Genomic DNA, 19,999 nt, shown 5'->3' on the forward strand with positions numbered 1-19,999 from the left:
CTTATAATTCACTGTATCACAATTCGTGGGTCATAATTTTACATACACTAAGTTGACTGTGCCTTTAAACAGCTTGGAAAATTCCATTAAATGATGTCATGGCTTTAGAAGCTTCTGATAGGCTAATTGACATAATTTGAGTCAATTGGAGGTATACCTGTGGATGTATTTCAAGGCCTACCTTCAAACTCAGTGCCTCTTTGCTTGATATCATGGGAAAATCAAAAGAAATTAGCCAAGACCTCAGAAAAAAAATTGTAGACCTCCAAAAGTCTGGTTCATCCTTGGGTGCAATTTCCAAACGCCTGAAGGTACCACGTTCATCTGTAAAAACAATAGTATGCAAGTATAAACACCATGGGACCATGCAGCCGTCATATCACTCAGGACGGAGACGCCTTCTGTCTCCTAGAGATGAATGTACTTTGGTGTGAAAAGTGAAAATCAATCCCAGAACAACAGCAAAGGACCTTGTGAAGATGCTGGAGGAAACAGGTACAAAAGTATCTATATCCACAGTAAAACGAGTCCTATATCGACATAACCTGAAAGGCCACTGCTCCAAAACCTCCATAAAAAGCCAGACTACGGTTTGCAACTGCACATGGGGACAAAGATCGTACTTTTTGGAGAAATGTCCTCTGGTCTAATGAAACAAAAATAGAACTGTTTGGCCATAATGACCATCGCTATGTTTGGAGGAAAAAGGGGGAAGGCCGAAGAACACCATCCCAAACGTGAAGCACGGGGGTGGCAGCATCATGTTGTGGGGTTGCTTTGCTGCAGGAGGGACAGGTGCACTTCACAAAATAGATGGCATCATGAGGATGGGAAATTATTTGTATATATTGAAGCAACATCTCAAGAAATCAATCAGGAAGTTAAAGCTTGGTCGCAAATGGGTCTTCCAAATGGACAATGACCCCAAGCATACTTCCAAAGTTGTTGCAAAATGGCTTAAGGACAACAAAGTCAAGGTATTGGAGTGGCCATCACAAAGCCCTGACCTCAATCCCATAGAAAATATGTGGGCAGAACTGAAAAATAATTTGCGAGCAAGGAGGCCTAGAAACCTGACTCAGTTATACCAGCTCTGTCAGGAGGAATGGGCCAAAATTCACAACTTATTGTGGGAAGCATGTGGAAGGCTACCCAAAACATTTGACCCAAGTTAAACAAATACCAAATACTAATTGAGTGTATGTAAACTTCTGACCCACTGGGAATGTGATGAAAAAAATAAAAGCTGAAATAAACCATTCTCTCTACTATTATTCTGACATTTCACATTCTTAAAATAAAGTGGTGATCCTAACTGACCTAAGACAGGGAATTTTTACAAGGATTAAACGTCAGGAATTGTGAAAAACTGAGTTTAAATGTGTTTGGCTAAGGTGTATGTAAACTTCCGACTTCAACTGTATATACTCCTGTTCTGAATGGCCCCAGAGTCTGCAACACCACTAAGCAAGAGGCACCATCAAGCAAGCGGCACCATGAAGACCAAGGAGCTCTCCAAACAGGTCAGGGACAAAGTTGTGGAGAAGTACAGATTTTAAAAAATATCAGAAACTCTGAGCATCCCACAGAGCACCATTAAATAAATTATTAAAAATTGGAAAGAATGTGACACCACAACAAACCTGCCAAGAGAGGGCCGCCCACCAAAACTCACAGACCAGGCAAGGAGGGCATTAATCAGAGGCAGCAAAGAGACCATAGATAACCCTGAAGGAGCTGCAAAGCTCCAGAGCGGAGATTGGAGTATCTGTCCATAGGACCACTTTAAGCCGTACACTCCACAGAGGTGGCCTTTACGGAAGAGTGGCCAGAAATATGCCATTACTTAAAGAAAAAAAATAAGCAAACACATTTGGTGTTCGCCAAAAGTCATGTGGGAGACTCTCCAAACACATGGAAGAAGGTACTCTGGTCAGTTGAAACTAAAATTGAGCTTTTTGGCGATCAAGGAAAATGTTATGTCTGGCACAAACCAAAAACCTCCCATCACCCGAGAATACCATCCCCACAGTGAAGCATGGTGGTGGCAGCATCATGCTATAGGGATGTTTTTCATCGGTAGGGATTGGGAAACTGGTCAGAATTTAATGAATGATGTATGGCCCTAAATTCTTGAGGGAAACCTGTTTCAGTCTTCCAGAGATTTGAGACTGGGGCGGAGGTTCACCTTCCAGCAGGAGAATGACCCTAAGCCTACTGCTAAAGCAACACTTAAGTGGTTTAAGGGGAAACATTTAAAAGTCTTGGAATGGCCTAGTCAAAGCCCAGACCTTAATCCAATTGAGAATCTGTGGTATGACTTAAAGATTGCTGTAAACTAGCAGGAACCCATCCAACTTGAAGGAGCTGGAACTGGAGCAGTTTTGCCTTGAAGAATGGACAAAAATCCTAGTGGCTAGATTTTCCAAGCTTATGGAGTCATATCCCAAGAGACTTGCAGCTGTAATTGCTGCAAAAGGTGGCTCTACAAAGTATTGACTTTGGGGGGTAAATAGTTATGCACTGGGGGGGGGGTGAATATTTACGCACGCTCAAGTTTTCCGTTTTTTTTCTTATTTCTTGTTTGTTTCGCAAAGAAATAATATTTGGCATCTTCAAAGTGGTAGGCATGTTGTGTAAATAAAATTTTAGTAAATAAAATTGGTAGCTAATCTAATGAGTAGCAACATGATAGAGCTAGCTCAGTTTGGACTCAGACCAAAGTAAAGGGACTATACAGGAGTATGTTCTGACTATTTTTGACAGGCTGTAAAAGGGGTTTCTAAGTGCTGGTTTACACACAGTTGTATAATTTTGTCCTTTTCTCAAGTGTTTAAAAAACACCACAACCCACACACATTGCTTCCCACACAGTTCATTCCTTATGCTCACACACTGTAGTTTAAACCAGAACACAAGAACAGAAAAGATCTTCAGTCTTTTACAAATCCACTTCCTACATACATCTGCCCTACTCCCTCCTTTGGGCTTCTTTTTAATACATTTTATTTTAGTTCATTTCGGAACTATTGATCTTTGACATATGTTCATTTTTGAGTCAACTACAGAAACCCTGTTAACTCTGAGCATGAAGGAGAGGGGATGTGTGCATGTTCGTGTTAAGTATTCTAAACCGGTGCACAACAGAAGTTTTTCCTGACCACATGACCTTGCAGGAAAATTGGCCCTGTATACAGGTTATTAGTAGTAGAATAGTGAAACTACTACAGTATTTTCTCTCTGTTGTACAGCTCCCTTCCTACAGGCTTCTCTCAAGTACAGAGAGAATGAGAAGACATGTTGAGGAGAGGGAGAGAGACGGTGAAGAAAGAGAGAGGGGTACAATTTTAATTCCAGGGGAGCAGAGATTGGCGGTAGTGTAGAGCGGAGGATAAAACTGAGAGCTGTCACGACACAGAGACACAGCGCTAGAAGAAGACAGGAACACGTCAGCCTGGAGATGGGGAGAGTGGGCGGCTGTGGGCGACAGACAGATCCACACTCCAAACAAGCTTAACGGGAATGGAAAAACATGAAGTGTGCAGCACATGAAAGCCTGATGTGTAGAATTCACAGGTGTGGCGTATCATTTGGCGTATCATTTAGTGAGAGAACAGGGATAAATTATATTACAGTAATTTAGTAGATGCTCATATCCAGAGCGACTTACAGTAGTAAGTGAGTACATTTTGGTAATGGTCCCCCATGGGAATTGAACCCAAACCCTGACGTTGAAAGCGCCGTGCTCTAACAACTGAGCCACACGGGACCATTGACATGTGAGGAAAAGGAAACGGGACCATTGACATGTGAGGAAAAGGAAACGGGACCATTGCCATGTGAGGAAAAGGAAACGGGACCATTGCCATGTGAGGAAAAGGAAACGGGACCATTGACATGTGAGGAAAAGGAAACGGGACCATTGCCATGTGAGGAAAAGGAAACGGGACCATTGCCATGTGAGGAAAAGGAAACGGGACCATTGACATGTGAGGAAAAGGAAACGGGACCATTGCCATGTGAGGAAAAGGAAACGGGACCATTGCCATGTGAGGAAAAGGAAACGGGACCATTGCCATGTGAGCAAAGGAAAGTGCACATTGAGTTTGTGTTTGATTAAAGTCACACCCACTTGATCTAAGTTTACCTCATGCAGTACAGGAAACGATATGTTCAGATACACGTGTACAGACGCTCCTACAGAATGTGCGCTCTGAACATCCACATCAGACAACTGTTTCTCAGCAGCTTTCTAATTCTTTCCAATTAAAACCTAATCAAGACAAACAATTAAGAAGTAAGATGATAAAGAAATCAATTGAAGAAATATGAAGATACAAACTTGACACAGGCCAATACATCTTTGACACTAGTGGTGTTGGAAATAATGACACCCAGATGAGTGGCCGAACACAAAGTTATACAGACAGACTGACCGTCAGTCAGGTAAATAGCCGAACACCGGCAGAGACAGATATAAAAAAAGGACAGACAGACAGAGGTCAGAAGATGTGTCCAGTCCAAGTCTCTGAAGTGGGACAGACAGCAGCTGACATCACAAACACACACCCAGCATCTCCACCTCACCCTGTCCATGCAGGAGCTGTACGTAAAATGATTTTGTGTGGCAATTTAATCTATGATCAATTGTGTGCAGATCACCACTTTAACGCAGAAGATTTATGCCAAGTGGTTTTATTATTTTATTGCCAAATGAGGAAATAGACTGGGTACAGACTATTGAAGACTACTGAAGTGCGAATTGTGTTTGTGTTGGTGAGCTGAGACTGTTCCCTCAGGTGATGGACATCATCTTTTAAATCATAAATGTCTTCTGTAATCGCCTGAGTGTCCAGCACAATGGTTCTGGTGACTTGCGGGTAGAACCAGGCAGAGGGAAGGCTTGTCTCATTTCTGTTCTAATTCTCTGCACACCCCCTAGCCAAAGGGCACCTTATTTCTGTACCCCCTTATTGTTCTTATTTGCCTGACCTTCGGCATAGCAAGGTGCCTGAGAGCTATGACTGTGCCAAGGGCTAACATATTGTGTGTTGTCTCTTCGTGTGCAGGGCAAATAAAAATAATTCAACTAGCAGACCTCCAGTTGTGGCAGCGTCCTAATTAAAAGTACACAACGCAGAACGAACCACGCTACATGTGCTTCAGGGCAAATACAATCTGCAATTTAAGTACTGATACTACACTGCTCAAACAAATAAAGGGAACACTTAAGCAACACAATGTAGCTCCAAGTCAATCACACTTCTGTGAAATCAAACTGTCCACTTAGGAAGCAACACTGATTGACAATAAATGTCACATGCTGTTGTGCAAATGGAATAGACAACAGGTGGAAATTATAGGCAATTAGCAAGACACCCCCAATAAAGGAGTGGTTCTGCAGGTGGTAACCACAGACCACTTCTCAGTTCCTATGCTTTCTGGCTGATGTTTTGGTCACTTTTGAATGCTGGCAGTGCTTTCACTCTAGTGGTAGCATGAGACAGTCTACAACCCACACAAGTGGCTCAGGTAGTGCAGCTCATCCAGGATGGCACATCAATGCGAGCTGTGGCAAGGTTTGCTGTGTCTGTCAGCGTAGTGTCCAGAGCATGGAGGCGCTACCAGGAGACAGGCCAGTACATCAGGAGACGTGGAGGAGGCCGTAGGAGGGCAACAACCCAGCAGCAGGACCGCTACCTCCGCCTTTGTGCAAGGAGGAGCAGGAGGAGCACTGCCAGAGCCCTGCAAAATTACATCCAGCAGGCCACAAATGTGCATGTGTCTGCTCAAACGGTCAGAAACAGCCTCCATGAGGGTGGTATGAGGGCCCGACGTCCACAGGTGGGGGTTGTGCTTACAGCCCAACACCGTGCAGGATGTTTGGCATTTGCCAGAGAACACCAAGATTGGCAAATTCGACACTGGCGCCCTGTCCTCTTCACAGATGAAAGCAGGTTCACACTGAGCACATGTGACAGACGTGACAGAGTCTGGAGACACTGTGGAGAACATTCTGCTGCCTGCAACATCCTCCAGCATGACCGGTTTGGCAGTGGGTCAGTCATGGTGTGGGGTGGCATTTCTTTGGGGGGCCGCACAGCCTTCCATGTGCTCGCCAGAGGTAGCCTGACTGCCATTAGGTACAGAGATGAGATCCTCAGACCCCTTTTGAGACCATATGCTGGTGCGGTTGGCCCTGGGTTCTTCCTAATGCAAGACAATGCTAGACCTCATGTGGCTGGAGTGTGTCAGCAGTTCCTGCAAGAGGAAGGCATTGATACTATGGACTGGCCTGCCCGTTCCCCAGACCTGAATCCAATTGAGCACATTTGGACATCATGTCTCGCTCCATCCACCAACGCCACGTTGCACCACAGACTGTCCAGGAGTTGGTGGATGCTTTAGTCCAGGTCTGGGAGGAGATCCCTCAGGAGACCATCCGCCACCTCATCAGGAGCATGCCCAGGCGTTGTAGGGAGGTTTGTAGGGAGGTATATGGTACAGGCACGTGGAGGCCAGACACACTACTGAGCCTCATTTTGACTTGTTTTAAGGGCATTACATCAAAGTTGGATCAGCCTGTAGTGTGGTTTTCCACTTTAATTTTGAGTGTGACTCCAAATCCAGACCTCCATGGGTTGATAAATTTGATTTCCATTGATAATTTGTGTTATTTTGTTGTCAGCACATTCAACTATGTAAAGAAATAAGTATTTAATAAGAATATTTCATTCATTCAGATCTAGGATGTGTTATTTTAGTGTTCCCTTTATTTTTTTGAGCAGTGTATTTGACACTCTGACACACTCACAAACTCCCACTCACCAGCATGCAGCCCTACAAACACACAGTGCAAACATGCACACACACTCGCACAAACATTATACACTTTTCATTATAGCCAGGTCTTCATACGTTTACTCATTCATGGTGAAAGGAGAACCTTGCCTATTAATTTCATGCAGATATCTAGCTACATTATGAATCATCTTAGCCTGAGTAACTGAGCTGAAAGCTAATTACAGACATCAAGGACACAGGGCAACCCACAATAAGCTTAGCTATATTAATTGTTTTGGTGCCTGCATCTCTGCCCTTAAGAGTGAGTATTGAGCTTCATGTTTTTGAATCTGCATTCCCAGTACGTTCCGTTAAACCTGTGATTAGCAGTGTGCAGTTGAGGTGCAAAAAGGGAATGAAACCGTAGTTTTGCTTCCCCCTGGTGTCCATGCATTGACACTGTAACCCAAATTTGTGCACATTTCAGAGAATTTAGCTTTTTTGTGCGTAAGGAACATTTCTGGGATCTTTTATTTCAGCTCATAAAACCAACACTTTACATGTTGCGTTTATATTTTTGTTCAGTATAGTTAACTCACACATCCGTGTACTACAGTCATTATTTTCATTTTGTGTGAATAATGAATAAGGCCGGTGATGCAATGTGCATGTAGCTGTAGGAATTATCCTTGTCAAGGAGGTACATTTCTCTGGTAAATTGTGAGATCATTAGCATTCTGAGGGTGTTTTCACACTTGGTCCTTTTCAGAAAAAAATGTGTCGCTTACTTTTCAGTGCAGTCTGATTGTCTGAAACCCCCAAAGGAACTCAGACCACTCATAGAGCCCCCGAAGCGAACTTAGACCATTTCGAGAGGTAGTCTGAGTTCGGTTCGCATGAATTCCACGGTCCGGCTCCCTTTTTTTTAAGGCTATGTGAACATAAAGCTCCCCAGATTCGCTTGTCATTATTCCCGCACCACACACTAGACTGCAGCAACACCGTTTTCCCTGCAATTGCCCCTCGCATTGGTGCCACAAATTAGATCAATTAGGGGGGCGGGGGGGGCGTGTGCTATTTAAGAATATTGATTAGCGATTGTCAAGGATGCACAGAAATGCCATAATATGCGCTTAGTTTTTAGTTCAGTTTTTTATTATTTTGCAATATGAGATCTATAGGCTAAGAGCTTCTTACGCTGTTTATTCGACTGTGGGGTTTTAATAGTGTGAGGAGACGATAGCATAATTTGGTAAAAATCACAACATAGGGTACAAAATCGATTCTAGCTCTTAAAGGGGCAGTGGCCTACAATGGGTGTAAAATGTTCTACAGCATTATCTTATCGGCAGTAATTATTCTGCAATTTATTCTGTTACCAATAATATTTACATGTTAATAGTATCTTCTAATTATTCAGTCTCATTTTTAACTAAATGCAATCTATTAGCTTCCAAAATGTAAGTAGGTATATGGTATATCTAGCTGTCTGATAGCATATTCTGATGGAATGGCTTGTCCTGCACTTTGTAAAAACCCACAGTGCATTGAATGAATGTTGGAAAAAGATATTGGTTCCTTTCTAAACATAGCAATGTGAATGCAAAGAGGAGTCAGACAACAAAATAGGTGAAGTGAACTGGCACAGGAGTTAAGTCCTCGTTCAAAGGTAAGGGCAGTGTGAATACAAAGAGAACAGATCTTTTGCTTCTTTTTTTACCCTCAGAGTTCACTTTAAAGAGGACTGAGATCAGTTATTTTAAAGAAGACTATAATGTGAAAACACCCTGAGAGGGATGTGTCAGCCAGGCTTCACTGGCTCCCCTTGTCCAGGTATTCCAGGTTGGGTGCGTCCAGCCTTTGTTCCTGATCTTTGTTCTTTGTGAACTCCTTCAGTAGGTCCATGATTTCACCTGCGTACACATCAGGTACAGGCTGGGCCTCTGTTGAGAGGAGGGAAAGACAACACATATTCAGTTAACTTCAACTGACATTTCATATCTCATATAGAATGGGCAAGTCAGCAGATCAGCTGGAAAATAAGAACTATTTCTAAACAACAGTATAACTAACTATTATATGGCTTTGCTTGCCCTGGTGTAGATCAGAGTGGATAATCACAGAAAATGATATTATGTTATCTCCTCACCTGTTGCCCAGTAGTAGATGTCCCAGTCGTTGCTAGGCTCGTTGATCAGTCTGTCATACTGTCTTAACTGGGGCTCGTTCATTGTATTAAGATATTGTTTGGCAAACAGGCTGAAAGGGGAAAGACAGTTTGATTGGCATGTGCAAGTGTATGGTTTTGAAACACGTCCAAGACTCAGATACACATATTGTAAGTTTCACACTAATTAAATCATGCCTCTGCCACTGACCACAAATATGCTGCCTTTCCTTAAACCTGATGGTTTATACATATACAGTGCCTTGCGAAAGTATTCGGCCCCCTTGAACTTTGCGACCTTTCGCCACATTTCAGGCTTCAAACATAAAGATATAAAACTGTATTTTTTTGTGAAGAATCAACAACAAGTGGGACACAATCATGAAGTGGAACGACATTTATTGGAAATTTCAAACTTTTTTAACAAATCAAAAACTGAAAAATTGGGCATGCAAAATTATTCAGCCCCTTTACTTTCAGTGCAGCAAACTCTCTCCAGAAGTTCAGTGAGGATCTGTGAATGATCCAATGTTGACCTAAATGACTAATGATGATAAATACAATCCACCTGTGTGTAATCAAGTCTCCGTATAAATGCACCTGCACTGTGATAGTCTCAGAGGTCCATTAAAAGCGCAGAGAGCATCATGAAGAACAAGGAACACACCAGGCAGGTCCGAGATACTGTTGTGAAGAAGTTTAATGCCGGATTTGGATACAAAAAGATTTCCCAAGCTTTAAACATCCCAAGGAGCACTTTGCAAGCAATAATATTGAAATGGAAGGAGTATCAGACCACTGCAAATCTACCAAGACCTGGCCGTCCCTCTAAACTTTCAGCTCATACAAGGAGAAGACTGATCAGAGATGCAGCCAAGAGGCCCATGATCACTCTGGATGAACTGCAGAGATCTACAGCAGAGGTGGGAGACTCTGTCCATAGGACAACAATCAGTCATATATTGCACAAATCTGGCCTTTATGGAAGAGTGGCAAGAAGAAAGCCATTTCTTAAAGATATCCATAAAAAGTGTCGTTTCAAGTTTGCCACAAGCCACCTGGGAGACACACCAAACATGTGGAAGAAGGTGCTCTGGTCAGATTAAACCAAAATTGAACTTTTTGGCAACAATGCAAAACGTTATGTTTGGCGTAAAAGCAACACAGCTCATCACCGTGAACACACCATCCCCACTGTCAAACATGGTGGTGGCAGCATCATGGTTTGGGCCTGCTTTTCTTCAGCAGGGACAGGGAAGATGGTTAAAATTGATGGGAAGATGGATGGAGCCAAATACAGGACCATTCTGGAAGAGAACCTGATGGAGTCTGCAAAAGACCTGAGACTGGGACGGAGATGTCTTCCAACAAGACAATGATCCAAAACATAAAGCAAAATCTATAATGGAATGGTTAAAAAATAAACATATCCAGGTGTTAGAATGGCCAAGTCAAAGTCCAGACCTGAATCCAATCGAGAATCTGTGGAAAGAACTGAAAACTGCTGTTCACAAATGCTCTCCATCCAACCTCACTGAGCTCGAGCTGTTTTGCACGGAGGAATGGGAAAAAATTTCAGTCTCTCTATGTGCAAAACTGATAGAGACATACCCCAAGCGACTTACAGCTGTAATCGCAGCAAAAGGTGGCGCTACAAAGTATTAACTTAAGGGGGCTGAATAATTTTGCACGCCCAATTCTTCAGTTTTTTGATTTGTTAAAAAAGTTTGAAATATCCAATAAATGTCGTTCCACTTCATGATTGTGTCCCACTTGTTGTTGATTCTTCACAAAAAAATACAGTTTTATAACTTTATGTTTGAAGCCTGAAATGTGGCAAAAGGTCGCAAAGTTCAAGGGGGCCGAATACTTTCGCAAGGCACTGTATCTATCGTGGGCTCTATCATAGTATGAGCTCTGCTCAGGACTAAAAAGAAGACTAAAATATATACAGTATGATTAGTGGTCCACTCACCTGAGCAATATGCAATTCTCCAGCATGCCCCTCTTTCGGCTTTGGAAGAGCAGGCGCCGTCTCTTGATGTCCATGGTCTCACCATCCTTCTCTGTCCAGGGGGGCAGGGGGATCTCAATTATGTCACCCCTAGAGTCATCAGGTGCCTCTCCTTTGTAACCCCGTGTAGTTACTAGTTCTGCCACAGCTGGTCTCAATGACTTCGGGCATACCCCACTTACCAGCTGGACAAGATAAACAACATCATTACCAACAACTGGACTGACTGTACACAACAACATGGAGATGGTTTTAATTATACACATGGTTAGTAGATGTTATTGCGAGTGTAGCATAAGCTACACTCGCAATAACATCTGCTAACTATGTGTATGTGACCAATAAAACGTGATTTCATAGTTTAATTGCTAGAAAAGTAGCTTACAATGACTGTCCTGTAGGGTACTCACAAGTCTGACTGGCAAAGCTCATAGCGCCCCTAGGCTAATTCAGATGACAGTACGAGTGAAGAGTACCTTTGTCCTTGTGCATAATTTTACCTAGCTAGCTACCACTATGTATGAAATGGACTGCTGTTCTTGCCAGACAGCCTACTTCCTTTAGCTGCAAAACATGAGGTTGGTTGCATAACATTATCTGCTGCCCTCCCATGTGGTATGGTTGCACAAGTGTACCTTCATATCCTACACAACTTTACCGTTCAGTTTGAAAAGAGAGAACAGAAAATTACTTGTAAACTACAGTAGGTTTATAGGCAAACTTGAGTTAGCTTCAGTCAGAATAGACAGCATTTCTAGCCAGCCTTGACATTAGTTATCTAGATAGCAAACCGACAGTTAAAAAAAAACAAAAAGTCAATGAGGTTATGAGATTAATTTAGATATTCCGTGTAGCCCCCCGTTTGTATTCAAAATACGACTCACTCTTTTAGCAACGAGAACAGACAGCATTGTGTCTTTCTTCCTTGTGACTGCTGAATCCTGATGTGACTGTTCTTGTTGACTCGAGAGTAACCAGTGTCCTAAAATTATACAAGTCCCTGCTAGCCAAAAACAGTCACATAATTACATGGGGAGCACAGCAAGAAATGTCCGCTCTAGCTTAAGGAAATAATTGGCGCCATATTGGTAAGGGCAATTATTACTTATTCCAAATTATTATTGAAATGCATGTTAAACAATATGAATTGTATCAACATGTCACACATTTACATTATATATTCACGTATGTAACAACATATATTATTTAGTTGATAGCTAAACATTTTTTTTCGGAACGTCGTAATATCATGCCTGATTCACACCGGAGATATTTGAAAGATGCACTCCTCGATTCCGCTTCTGTTCTGATGTAGCAGCAACAAGCTAGCTGAGTGCTTACCTGAGTTATCAGTTTTTGCATGCAGACTTACATTACAATTATATCACATTTTGAAAGTATAATATTTGTTGACATTTTAATCTGGGTTGGTAATTTCTTTGTTTGCCTTTGGTATTCCGTCCACGCCAGTTTCCCTGCAAGGGGAGGGAATGCTAGCTAGCCATTTAGCGAACGTTCGCTACCTAGCTATTTAGTTCAATATTGCGGTGCTAAGTGGGTAACGTTAGCCAGCTGGACTAGCAACATCAATAAAACATAGATGCCCGGAAAGGTGCAAAACATGCACTTTTAGTTATTTCCTTGCGTTTATTGCCAAGTGTCGATTGCTGAGAGAAAACGTTGCTAACGTAGCCAGAGGCTGCACTGCCAACCCAGGACTCGGGATGGCGGCTAAAGCGGCCGATGGTGGTGGTGCAACTGACCTCATAGACATCTACGACGAGAAGTTCAGTCAAAACAACGGGGAGGTGAGACAGGCCGAGGGCGATTATGATAAGTGCTGTAGACATGAATAGTTGTGAGAAGCTAAAAGTGAATGCAGAAGATTATTGAAGTGGGAACTAAAATAACTTGTTGGATGAGGTTGTTTGATTTTTAGCAGGATCAACATGTCAACATCTTAAATGAATTAATGTAAATAGTTACATTTAGAATATATGATAAAAAGTCATACTATTAAATTTCTTAACCTTGATATCAACAATACAAATGTGGCAATTAGTGTTCTCTTGTAGTTTGTCTGATTCTTCAGGGATGGTCATTGTGAGTGATAAGCTAGGCATTGAGGGATGATGTATATCTTCTCTCCATCTTCTCTCTATATAGGATGGAGATTTTGCAACAACGGCAGAGGCAAGTGATCTTTATGATGACGTGCTCACTGGCTCTGTGAGTCGGGAAAGGAAATTCTCAGAGAACGCTATGCCTCTCAGCAAGGACCAGCCAACGAAAGAGGAGAGCAAACCAGCAATACTGTACACTTACAGTGGAGTGTGGAACAAGAGACTGGCTGTATATGTGGGCAACTTCTCCTGGGTGAGTCTCCCACCACCACCATTATCTTCAATCCAGTCTGCTAATCTATTAGCCTATGTTCTGTAATGAGATACAGCCACCTAGGCCTATTACCTTTCTGTCCCTATCCTTAATTTTTACCCATCTTCTCCCTCTTTCTCGCCTTTGTCTTCCTTTACCCCTCTCCTCAGTGGACCTCCGACAAAGACCTTATTAACGTGGCGCGCACCTTGGGTGTGAAGGACATTGTGGAGATCAAATTTGCTGAGAACAGAGCTAATGGCCAGTCCAGGGGGTGAGAGTTAGGCCTATCCACTTGGCATCATTCTAATCTAATGTGATATATTTCTTCACTGTTTATTAACTGGGTGTTTTGTCATTTCATGACTGGGTCTGGCCATGGTGTTCTAGGGAGACCTGGAGACAGACACCTATTGAGTCAAATTAGTCTTCAAATAAATATGATGCTCCAGTAGCTAAGCTAAATACAGATCTTACAGATGACTACCAATGTTTTATTTATTATCTGTGCATGATCCAGAGCCAAAGTGTTGTCTCCAGACCCTGAAGAACTGGACAGGGCTGCTCTGGTGGTCTACTGATGGCTAGTTGATTATGTTGTGATGGCCTTTCAAAGCTCTGAAATAGCCTTTCTTTCCAGCTGGTAACATTAAGTATACTAGCTGATATTTGTCTTTTACTCTCTATAGATACGCTGAGGTAGTGGTGGCCACAGAAGAGTCATTGCAGAGGTTGCTGGAGACATTGCCAAATTGTCATGTTAATGGGGAAAAGGTGGACTGCCGCTTTGCCACACGCCAGAATCTTGCCGTGTTTGAAGCCCAGGCTAATAAACGTAAGCACACATCTACTTACAGCAACTAAATAGGTGGTCAAGTCTTTCTCGGAAGCGATATCCAATACTGCCATAGAAACAAAATCAAACTGTCCCTCCTTTTCCATAGGTGTCCCCCAGCGCTCTAACTCAAAGGAGTCGTCAGATACTGGGGATAAAAACACCTCCGTCTCCCCTCCTGTGCTCAACCAGAACCACTCCACTGTCCCTCACACTATCCACCCCCAACACATTCACAACAAACCTCCCCCTCTGTCAGTCCCATACTTTAGGCTGCCTCCTCCTCTTTTCCCTCACCTTCCCCCACACATCCCTCCTCCCCCCATGCCCCACCTTTTCCCTCCACCACCTCTACGTCTCCCCAGCCATCCTCCACCCTCCCTGCATCTCAACCCCGCCTTCTTTCCTCCAGCACAACATGACAACTACAGTCAACAACACAACACACAGTACAACCGGCACAGGTGAGCTCATCCACTGTACTTTATATTATGGAATGTTTACCAATTAATACAAAAACATGTCTATCACAAGTTGTATGGATATGTACAGTGCCTTGCGAAAGTATTCGGCCCCCTTGAACTTTGCGACCTTTTGCCACATTTCAGGCTTCAAACATAAAGATATAAAACTGTATTTTTTTGTGAAGAATCAACAACAAGTGGGACACAATCATGAAGTGGAACGATATTTCAAACTTTTTTAACAAACCAAAAACTGAAAAATTGGGCGTGCAAAATTATTCAGCCCCTTTATTTTCAGTGCAGCAAACTCTCTCCAGAAGTTCAGTGAGGATCTGTGAATGATCCAATGTTGACCTAAATGACTAATGATGATAAATACAATCCACCTGTGTGTAATCAAGTCTCCGTATAAATGCACCTGCACTGTGATAGTCTCAGAGGTCCGTCAAAAGCGCAGAGAGCATCATGAAGAACAAGGAACACACCAGGCAGGTCCGAGATACTGCTGTGAAGAAGTTTAAAGTCGGATTTGGATACAAAAAGATTTCCCAAGCTTTAAACATCCCAAGGAGCACTGTGCAAGCGATAATATTGAAATGGAAGGAGTATCAGACCACTGCAAATCTACCAAGACCTGGCCGTCCCTCTAAACTTTCAGCTCATACAAGGAGAAGACTGATCAGAGATGCAGCCAAGAGGCCCATGATCACTCTGGATGAACTGCAGAGATCTACAGCTGAGGTGGGAGACTCTGTCCATAGGACAACAATCAGTCGTATATTGCACAAATCTGGCCTTTATGGAAGAGTGGCAAGAAGAAAGTCATTTCTTAAAGATATCCATAAAAAGTGTTGTTTAAAGTTTGCCACAAGCCACCTGGGAGACACACCAAACATGTGGAAGAAGGTGCTATGGTCAGATGAAACCAAAATGGAACTTTTTGGCAACAATGCAAAACGTTATGTTTGGCGTAAAAGCAACACAGCTCATCACCCTGAACACACTATCCCCACTGTCAAACATGGTGGTGGCAGCATCATGGTTTGGGCCTGCTTTTCTTCAGCAGGGACAAGGAAGATGGTTAAAATTGATGGGAAGATGGATGGAGCCAAATACAGGACCATTCTGGAAGAAAACCTGATGGAGTCTGCAAAAGACCTGAGACTGGGATGGAGATTTGTCTTCCAACAAGACAATGATCCAAAACATAAAGCAAAATCTACAATGGAATGGTTCAAAAATAAACATATCCAGGTGTTAGAATGGCCAAGTCAAAGTCCAGACCTGCATCCAATCGAGAATCTGTGGAAAGAACTGAAAACTGCTGTTCACAAATGCTCTCCATCCAACCTCACTGAGCTCGAGCTGTTTTGCAAGGAGGAATGGGAAAAAATTTCAGTCTCTCGATGTGCAAAACTGATAGAGACATACCCCAAGCGACTTACAGCTGTAATCGCAGCAAAAGGTGGCGCAACAAAGTATTAACTTAAGGGGGCTGAATAATTTTGCACGCCCAATTTTTCAGTTTTTGATTTGTTAAAGTTTGAAATATCCAATAAATGTCGTTCCACTTCATGATTGTGTCCCACTTGTTGTTGATTCTTCACAAAAAAATACAGTTTTATATCTTTATGTTTGAAGCCTGAAATGTGGCAAAAGGTCGCAAAGTTCAAGGGGGCCGAATACTTTCGCAAGGAACTGTATGATGATGATCAGTAAGGGAGTGTCTCTTTCTCTAGCAGCAGGGACAGTGAAGCGCCCACCCCCCAAATGCCAGAGGGAGAGTTTGATGAGCTGATGAACAGAAACAGAGCAATCGCCAGCAGCGCCATCACCAAGGCTGTGTCTGGAGCTACTGCCGGTTAGACTCTCACTGAAAAATGCCTACAGTAGACATTCAAATACAGATTCATGATGATAAATCTAGACTAGGGACCCAAAGACATTTACATGTGCAGTACACAATGCAGATCATGGTCATCTTAAATCCTGCTATTGTAATAAACTCTGTAACCTCGCCTCATGTAGGAGACATGCCCCTGGCCATTGAGACGCTTTTGACTGCCATTGCTGTCATCAAGCAGTCAAGAGTGTATGGGGACGAGCGCTGTCGAGCGCTGGTCACCTCTCTGAAAGACTGCCTCTTTTCCATTGAGAGCAAGTCTTACGGCTCCAGGTCAGTGCTGGAAAAATTCTCATGGACTGTTCTGTCATCACAAATGGAAATTGTAATGTGGGAAAAATTCTCATGGACTGTTCTTTCATCACAAATGGAAATTGTAATGTGGCCTCCTAACTTGTTCTATCTTGGTAGGAAAAGACACCGTTCCCGTGACAGAGAACACCGTTCCCGAGATAGAGAGCGGGACAGGGAAAGAGAACGGGACAGAGGCAGAGAAAGGGAAGAGTCCTACAGCCAGGAATGGGAGGCTGCAGGAATGTCCCGCCGGCACCGGGAACGCTCCCTAAGTGGGGAGAGAGATGGGAGAGACCGGGAGCGTGTTCGGGAACGAGATAGACATAGGGAGCACCGCGAGCGGCACCGCTAGGTAAGCTCTCTGGCCCTGTCGTATCTCCAACACGTCTCCCCTCTAATTCTGTAATCTACAGACTACCACCACTTACTCACATCCTGAAATACACCACCACTAATTGCCAAGCACCTGTTTTTTTTCAGTCAACCTTTTGTATTTATGCACTCCTGACAGAACTTTTGTCTGTGATCTTTTCAGGACATTCTAGGTTGTCTTTGTCCCTGTCAGGCTGAGTAGGAGGGGAGGCAGGACTTTATTTCTGCACCAAGCTGCTTAAAAGTCTGGGTTAATGGATGAACTGATGGTGAGACAAAATGAATGTCCATAGCCCCCCCCCACTGCCCCCATCTCCATGTTTCCCTGGTATTCAGCAGCCACCAAGCATTTTATCTTCTAATCTTGGCCATCACCAACCCCCTCTTTCACAGTGATACTGTCTTTGTAATTTTATTTTTGATTATGAATTGACCGTTTCAGGGTCGTGGCTACAACTTTTGTTGTTTGACACACCTGCATGCACAAAGCAGAAGTACATGTTTTTTTATATGTTGAACTGTGTAGTGTTTTTTTCCCTCTTCCCCCTTCTTTTGTATCAAATTTGAACTGATTAAAAAAGGCTGTTAAAATGAGTGGAACAAGTGTTTATTGCAGAAAGAGATTGTAACAAGTGGACCAGGTAGTTTCATTGCCTGACCCGTGCTGCTTAAAGGGGTTGGCCTACTGTCTTGTTTATTTACACAATGTAAATTACATGGCTTCACTTCAATCAATAAGGCTACAGCCACTTGCCATGTTTGTCAGAAAGCAGCAGGAATTCAAAGACACCTAGTGAAATGAGCCTTGCCTACCAGGGTTCATTGTTCTCTCAGGATACAGAGTGCATGCTAGAAAGTGAAACTAGGTCACTGAGCCAACACAAAGAAGCCATATTAAAGAACTGACTCCGCTTTACAAAGCACTTAAGTGAGTATTTATTGCTTTATTCAACAAAACATTTACGATTCAAACAAGGTGTGAAAATAGTCTCTTGGATGTCAATCCATCAGGGTGCACTGCCTCACTGGCAGTCAGCCAGGGCTTGTCCATAAATAAGCCATATGATGCTTGTATGTGGTTGTATCCATCATTTCTCCAGGGGTGCATAATTCAGCAACTTCTCAATGAGGTCTACATGAGCCAGCAGCATCCTCCGACAGCAATACCTCTTCAGACCAAGAGCATCAAGGGCATCACTGCCAACCAAACAAATGGGAGACACTGGCGTTTGTAATAGGTTTGTCAGGAGTAGCCTATGTAGCTACTAATTAAATAAGTGAACACTACAATATTTGGAGAAAGGGATTAATTTTAGGGAAATACAATGTAAACAATGACCACAGCAGACATGAGACTCTCACCCTTCAGTGTATTCAGCTTGAAGGAGGCCAAGGTACGCCTCCCATTTATTCCCAACGATTTTCCCACAGGTGAAGCACCGGACCGGGATAATCATTTTGATCCGATCGACTGGGGCCCTGAAAACAAATTACGAAAAAATGTATGCACTCTACTGTAAATTGCGCGGAATAAGAGCATCTGCTAAATGACATGTTAAAATTAAAATGTTAATGTTAACCTAGCCAGCCAACGGCAGACGGGTGACTTGAAGAAAAAGGTAGATATTAAACGAAAAATGCATACCTACACGAAACCACATAGCCTATCAATTTTGTAGATAACTTACTTTGTTTTACTGACGCTCAGTCTTAGCGCGAACATGTCAACAAGCGTGCTATCTAGCTACACAGTACAAGCTAGCGCACACGTTTTCAAAACCGTTGCATAGAGCTAGCTAATTAACCAGAAAGTGTTAGTACACAACACAGACATGCTTTATATCATGGCGAAATAGAGACTCAAACAATAAAGTAGTTATTGACTCACTGTAAAGTAAAATATGTTCCGCAGTAACCCTTGCAAACAGACAAGAACGCACACAGGAAGAACATCTAGCTAGGCTAACGCGCGTTGCTCCTCCCTCAATACTGGGGCCAGTGTGGCCAACTCCTCAGTAAGGAAAGTAGCTATTGGCTGTCCTAGAAGTCGCAAAATACGTCACCTAATTTGCACAATTGGCAATGTGCATGTAATTGTGACGGATGCTGTAGGAGAGAGGGAAAAACGCTGTAGGAGAGAGGGAAAAACGTCGTGGGAGAGACAAAAAGTGAGTAAAAAAAACACCCTAAATATGTTTAGAACTACAAATTAACTTTATTCTGTCGGTTCTTGTTTTTAATGTCACAATTCCAACCCTCCTTTATTTTAGTTTAGTTTGTTTTGTTTTGGTTTGTAACCTTATGGTCTACTTAGCAGCCTACAACAAGTCACACAAAAAAAAACATTCTGGACGTGGAGGGGTGAACATCTCCTGCTCTGACTGCAGCTGGGAAGGACTGCTGTGCTACGACTGGGTGAATGCATTGGGACGGGGTGGGGCCCACGGCAGCACCCGCTGCTCGTTGAGAAGAGAGCAGTGAAAGCACGTATGGTTCTTAGTCTCCAATAACACCAGAAAAAGTCGCTGGATTTGTCGCTTGTTGCTTTTTTTGAAAATGTGTCGCTAGAGGAGTCTGAATACACGCTAACGACAAAGCCACTAAGTTGGCAACTGACGGGGGCATGTCTAGGGGCTGAAACTTTACAGGGGGTTCTAGAAATGTTGTAATTGAATGAGCTGTGCCTCATTCATAGCTCCATTTACCTTTAGCATATTGTTGTTTTCTTGGTACACATTAGATTTTCCGAATATATAAGGGGTCTGTTTAGAATACGACTCCCCCTCAGTTT

General features: G+C 42.9%; 3 protein-coding genes across 6 annotated transcripts; 1 reads left to right on the forward strand and 2 right to left on the reverse strand.

Annotated features, from left to right (window-relative positions):
- Nucleotides 1–7,916: 7,916 nt before the first annotated feature.
- Nucleotides 7,917–11,977, reverse strand: LOC112247042 (succinate dehydrogenase assembly factor 2, mitochondrial). The gene is made up of 4 exons (XM_024415685.2): nucleotides 11,849–11,977; nucleotides 10,926–11,149; nucleotides 8,933–9,042; nucleotides 7,917–8,726 (listed from the first exon to the last, which is right to left on the reverse strand). The coding sequence occupies exons 1-4, from the start codon at nucleotides 11,873–11,875 to the stop codon at nucleotides 8,596–8,598; spliced, it is 492 nt and encodes a 163-aa protein (XP_024271453.1). The 5' UTR covers nucleotides 11,876–11,977; the 3' UTR covers nucleotides 7,917–8,595.
- On the forward strand, nucleotides 11,974–17,802 carry LOC112247041 (cleavage and polyadenylation specificity factor subunit 7). 3 transcript variants are annotated; one of them, XM_024415684.1, is made up of 9 exons: nucleotides 11,974–12,052; nucleotides 13,131–13,340; nucleotides 13,511–13,614; nucleotides 14,030–14,175; nucleotides 14,285–14,639; nucleotides 16,379–16,500; nucleotides 16,668–16,815; nucleotides 16,954–17,188; nucleotides 17,372–17,802. In XM_024415684.1, exons 2-8 carry the CDS (start codon nucleotides 13,227–13,229, stop codon nucleotides 17,186–17,188), a joined length of 1,224 nt encoding a protein of 407 aa, XP_024271452.1. In that variant the 5' UTR covers nucleotides 11,974–12,052; nucleotides 13,131–13,226; the 3' UTR covers nucleotides 17,372–17,802. The 3 variants fall into 3 exon arrangements, with proteins under 3 accessions (XP_024271452.1, XP_024271450.1, XP_024271451.1); XM_024415682.2 differs by lacking the exon at nucleotides 11,974–12,052 and adding an exon at nucleotides 12,232–12,772; XM_024415683.2 differs by lacking the exon at nucleotides 11,974–12,052 and adding an exon at nucleotides 12,232–12,772 and having other exon boundaries at nucleotides 16,382–16,500.
- A 318-nt stretch (nucleotides 17,803–18,120) lies between these two features.
- Nucleotides 18,121–19,238, reverse strand: LOC112247043 (DNA-directed RNA polymerases I, II, and III subunit RPABC5). 2 transcript variants are annotated; one of them, XM_024415686.2, is made up of 3 exons: nucleotides 19,097–19,238; nucleotides 18,571–18,687; nucleotides 18,121–18,405 (listed from the first exon to the last, which is right to left on the reverse strand). In XM_024415686.2, the coding sequence occupies exons 1-3, from the start codon at nucleotides 19,159–19,161 to the stop codon at nucleotides 18,297–18,299; spliced, it is 291 nt and encodes a 96-aa protein (XP_024271454.1). In that variant the 5' UTR covers nucleotides 19,162–19,238; the 3' UTR covers nucleotides 18,121–18,296. The 2 variants fall into 2 exon arrangements, with proteins under 2 accessions (XP_024271454.1, XP_042177071.1); XM_042321137.1 differs by lacking the exon at nucleotides 19,097–19,238 and adding an exon at nucleotides 18,897–19,042.
- Between the last annotated feature and the right edge of the window lie 761 nt (nucleotides 19,239–19,999).

This window comes from Oncorhynchus tshawytscha, linkage group LG04, assembly GCF_018296145.1.
Source record: "Oncorhynchus tshawytscha isolate Ot180627B linkage group LG04, Otsh_v2.0, whole genome shotgun sequence".
NCBI classification, from domain to species: domain Eukaryota; kingdom Metazoa; phylum Chordata; class Actinopteri; order Salmoniformes; family Salmonidae; genus Oncorhynchus; species Oncorhynchus tshawytscha.

Coding starts and splice junctions, on each gene's coding strand:
- LOC112247042 (XM_024415685.2), bottom strand. CDS start 11,875: ATGCTGTCTGTTCTCGTTGCTAAAAGA. Junction 11,150..11,848: donor CTGTTCTCGTTGCTAAAAGA/GTGAGTCGTATT, acceptor TATCTTGTCCAG/CTGGTAAGTGGGGTATGCCC. Junction 8,727..8,932: donor CATCTACTACTGGGCAACAG/GTGAGGAGATAA, acceptor TCCTCTCAACAG/AGGCCCAGCCTGTACCTGAT.
- LOC112247041 (XM_024415682.2), top strand. CDS start 12,689: ATGGCGGCTAAAGCGGCCGATGGTGGTGGTGCAACTGACCTCATAGAC. Junction 16,501..16,667: donor TGTGTCTGGAGCTACTGCCG/GTTAGACTCTCA, acceptor CGCCTCATGTAG/GAGACATGCCCCTGGCCATT. Junction 16,816..16,953: donor AGCAAGTCTTACGGCTCCAG/GTCAGTGCTGGA, acceptor CTATCTTGGTAG/GAAAAGACACCGTTCCCGTG.
- LOC112247043 (XM_024415686.2), bottom strand. CDS start 19,161: ATGTTCTTCCTGTGTGCGTTCTTGTCTGTTTGCAAGGGTTACTGCGGA. Junction 18,688..19,096: donor GGAACATATTTTACTTTACA/GTGAGTCAATAA, acceptor ATTTGTTTTCAG/GGCCCCAGTCGATCGGATCA. Junction 18,406..18,570: donor CAAGCTGAATACACTGAAGG/GTGAGAGTCTCA, acceptor TTTGGTTGGCAG/TGATGCCCTTGATGCTCTTG.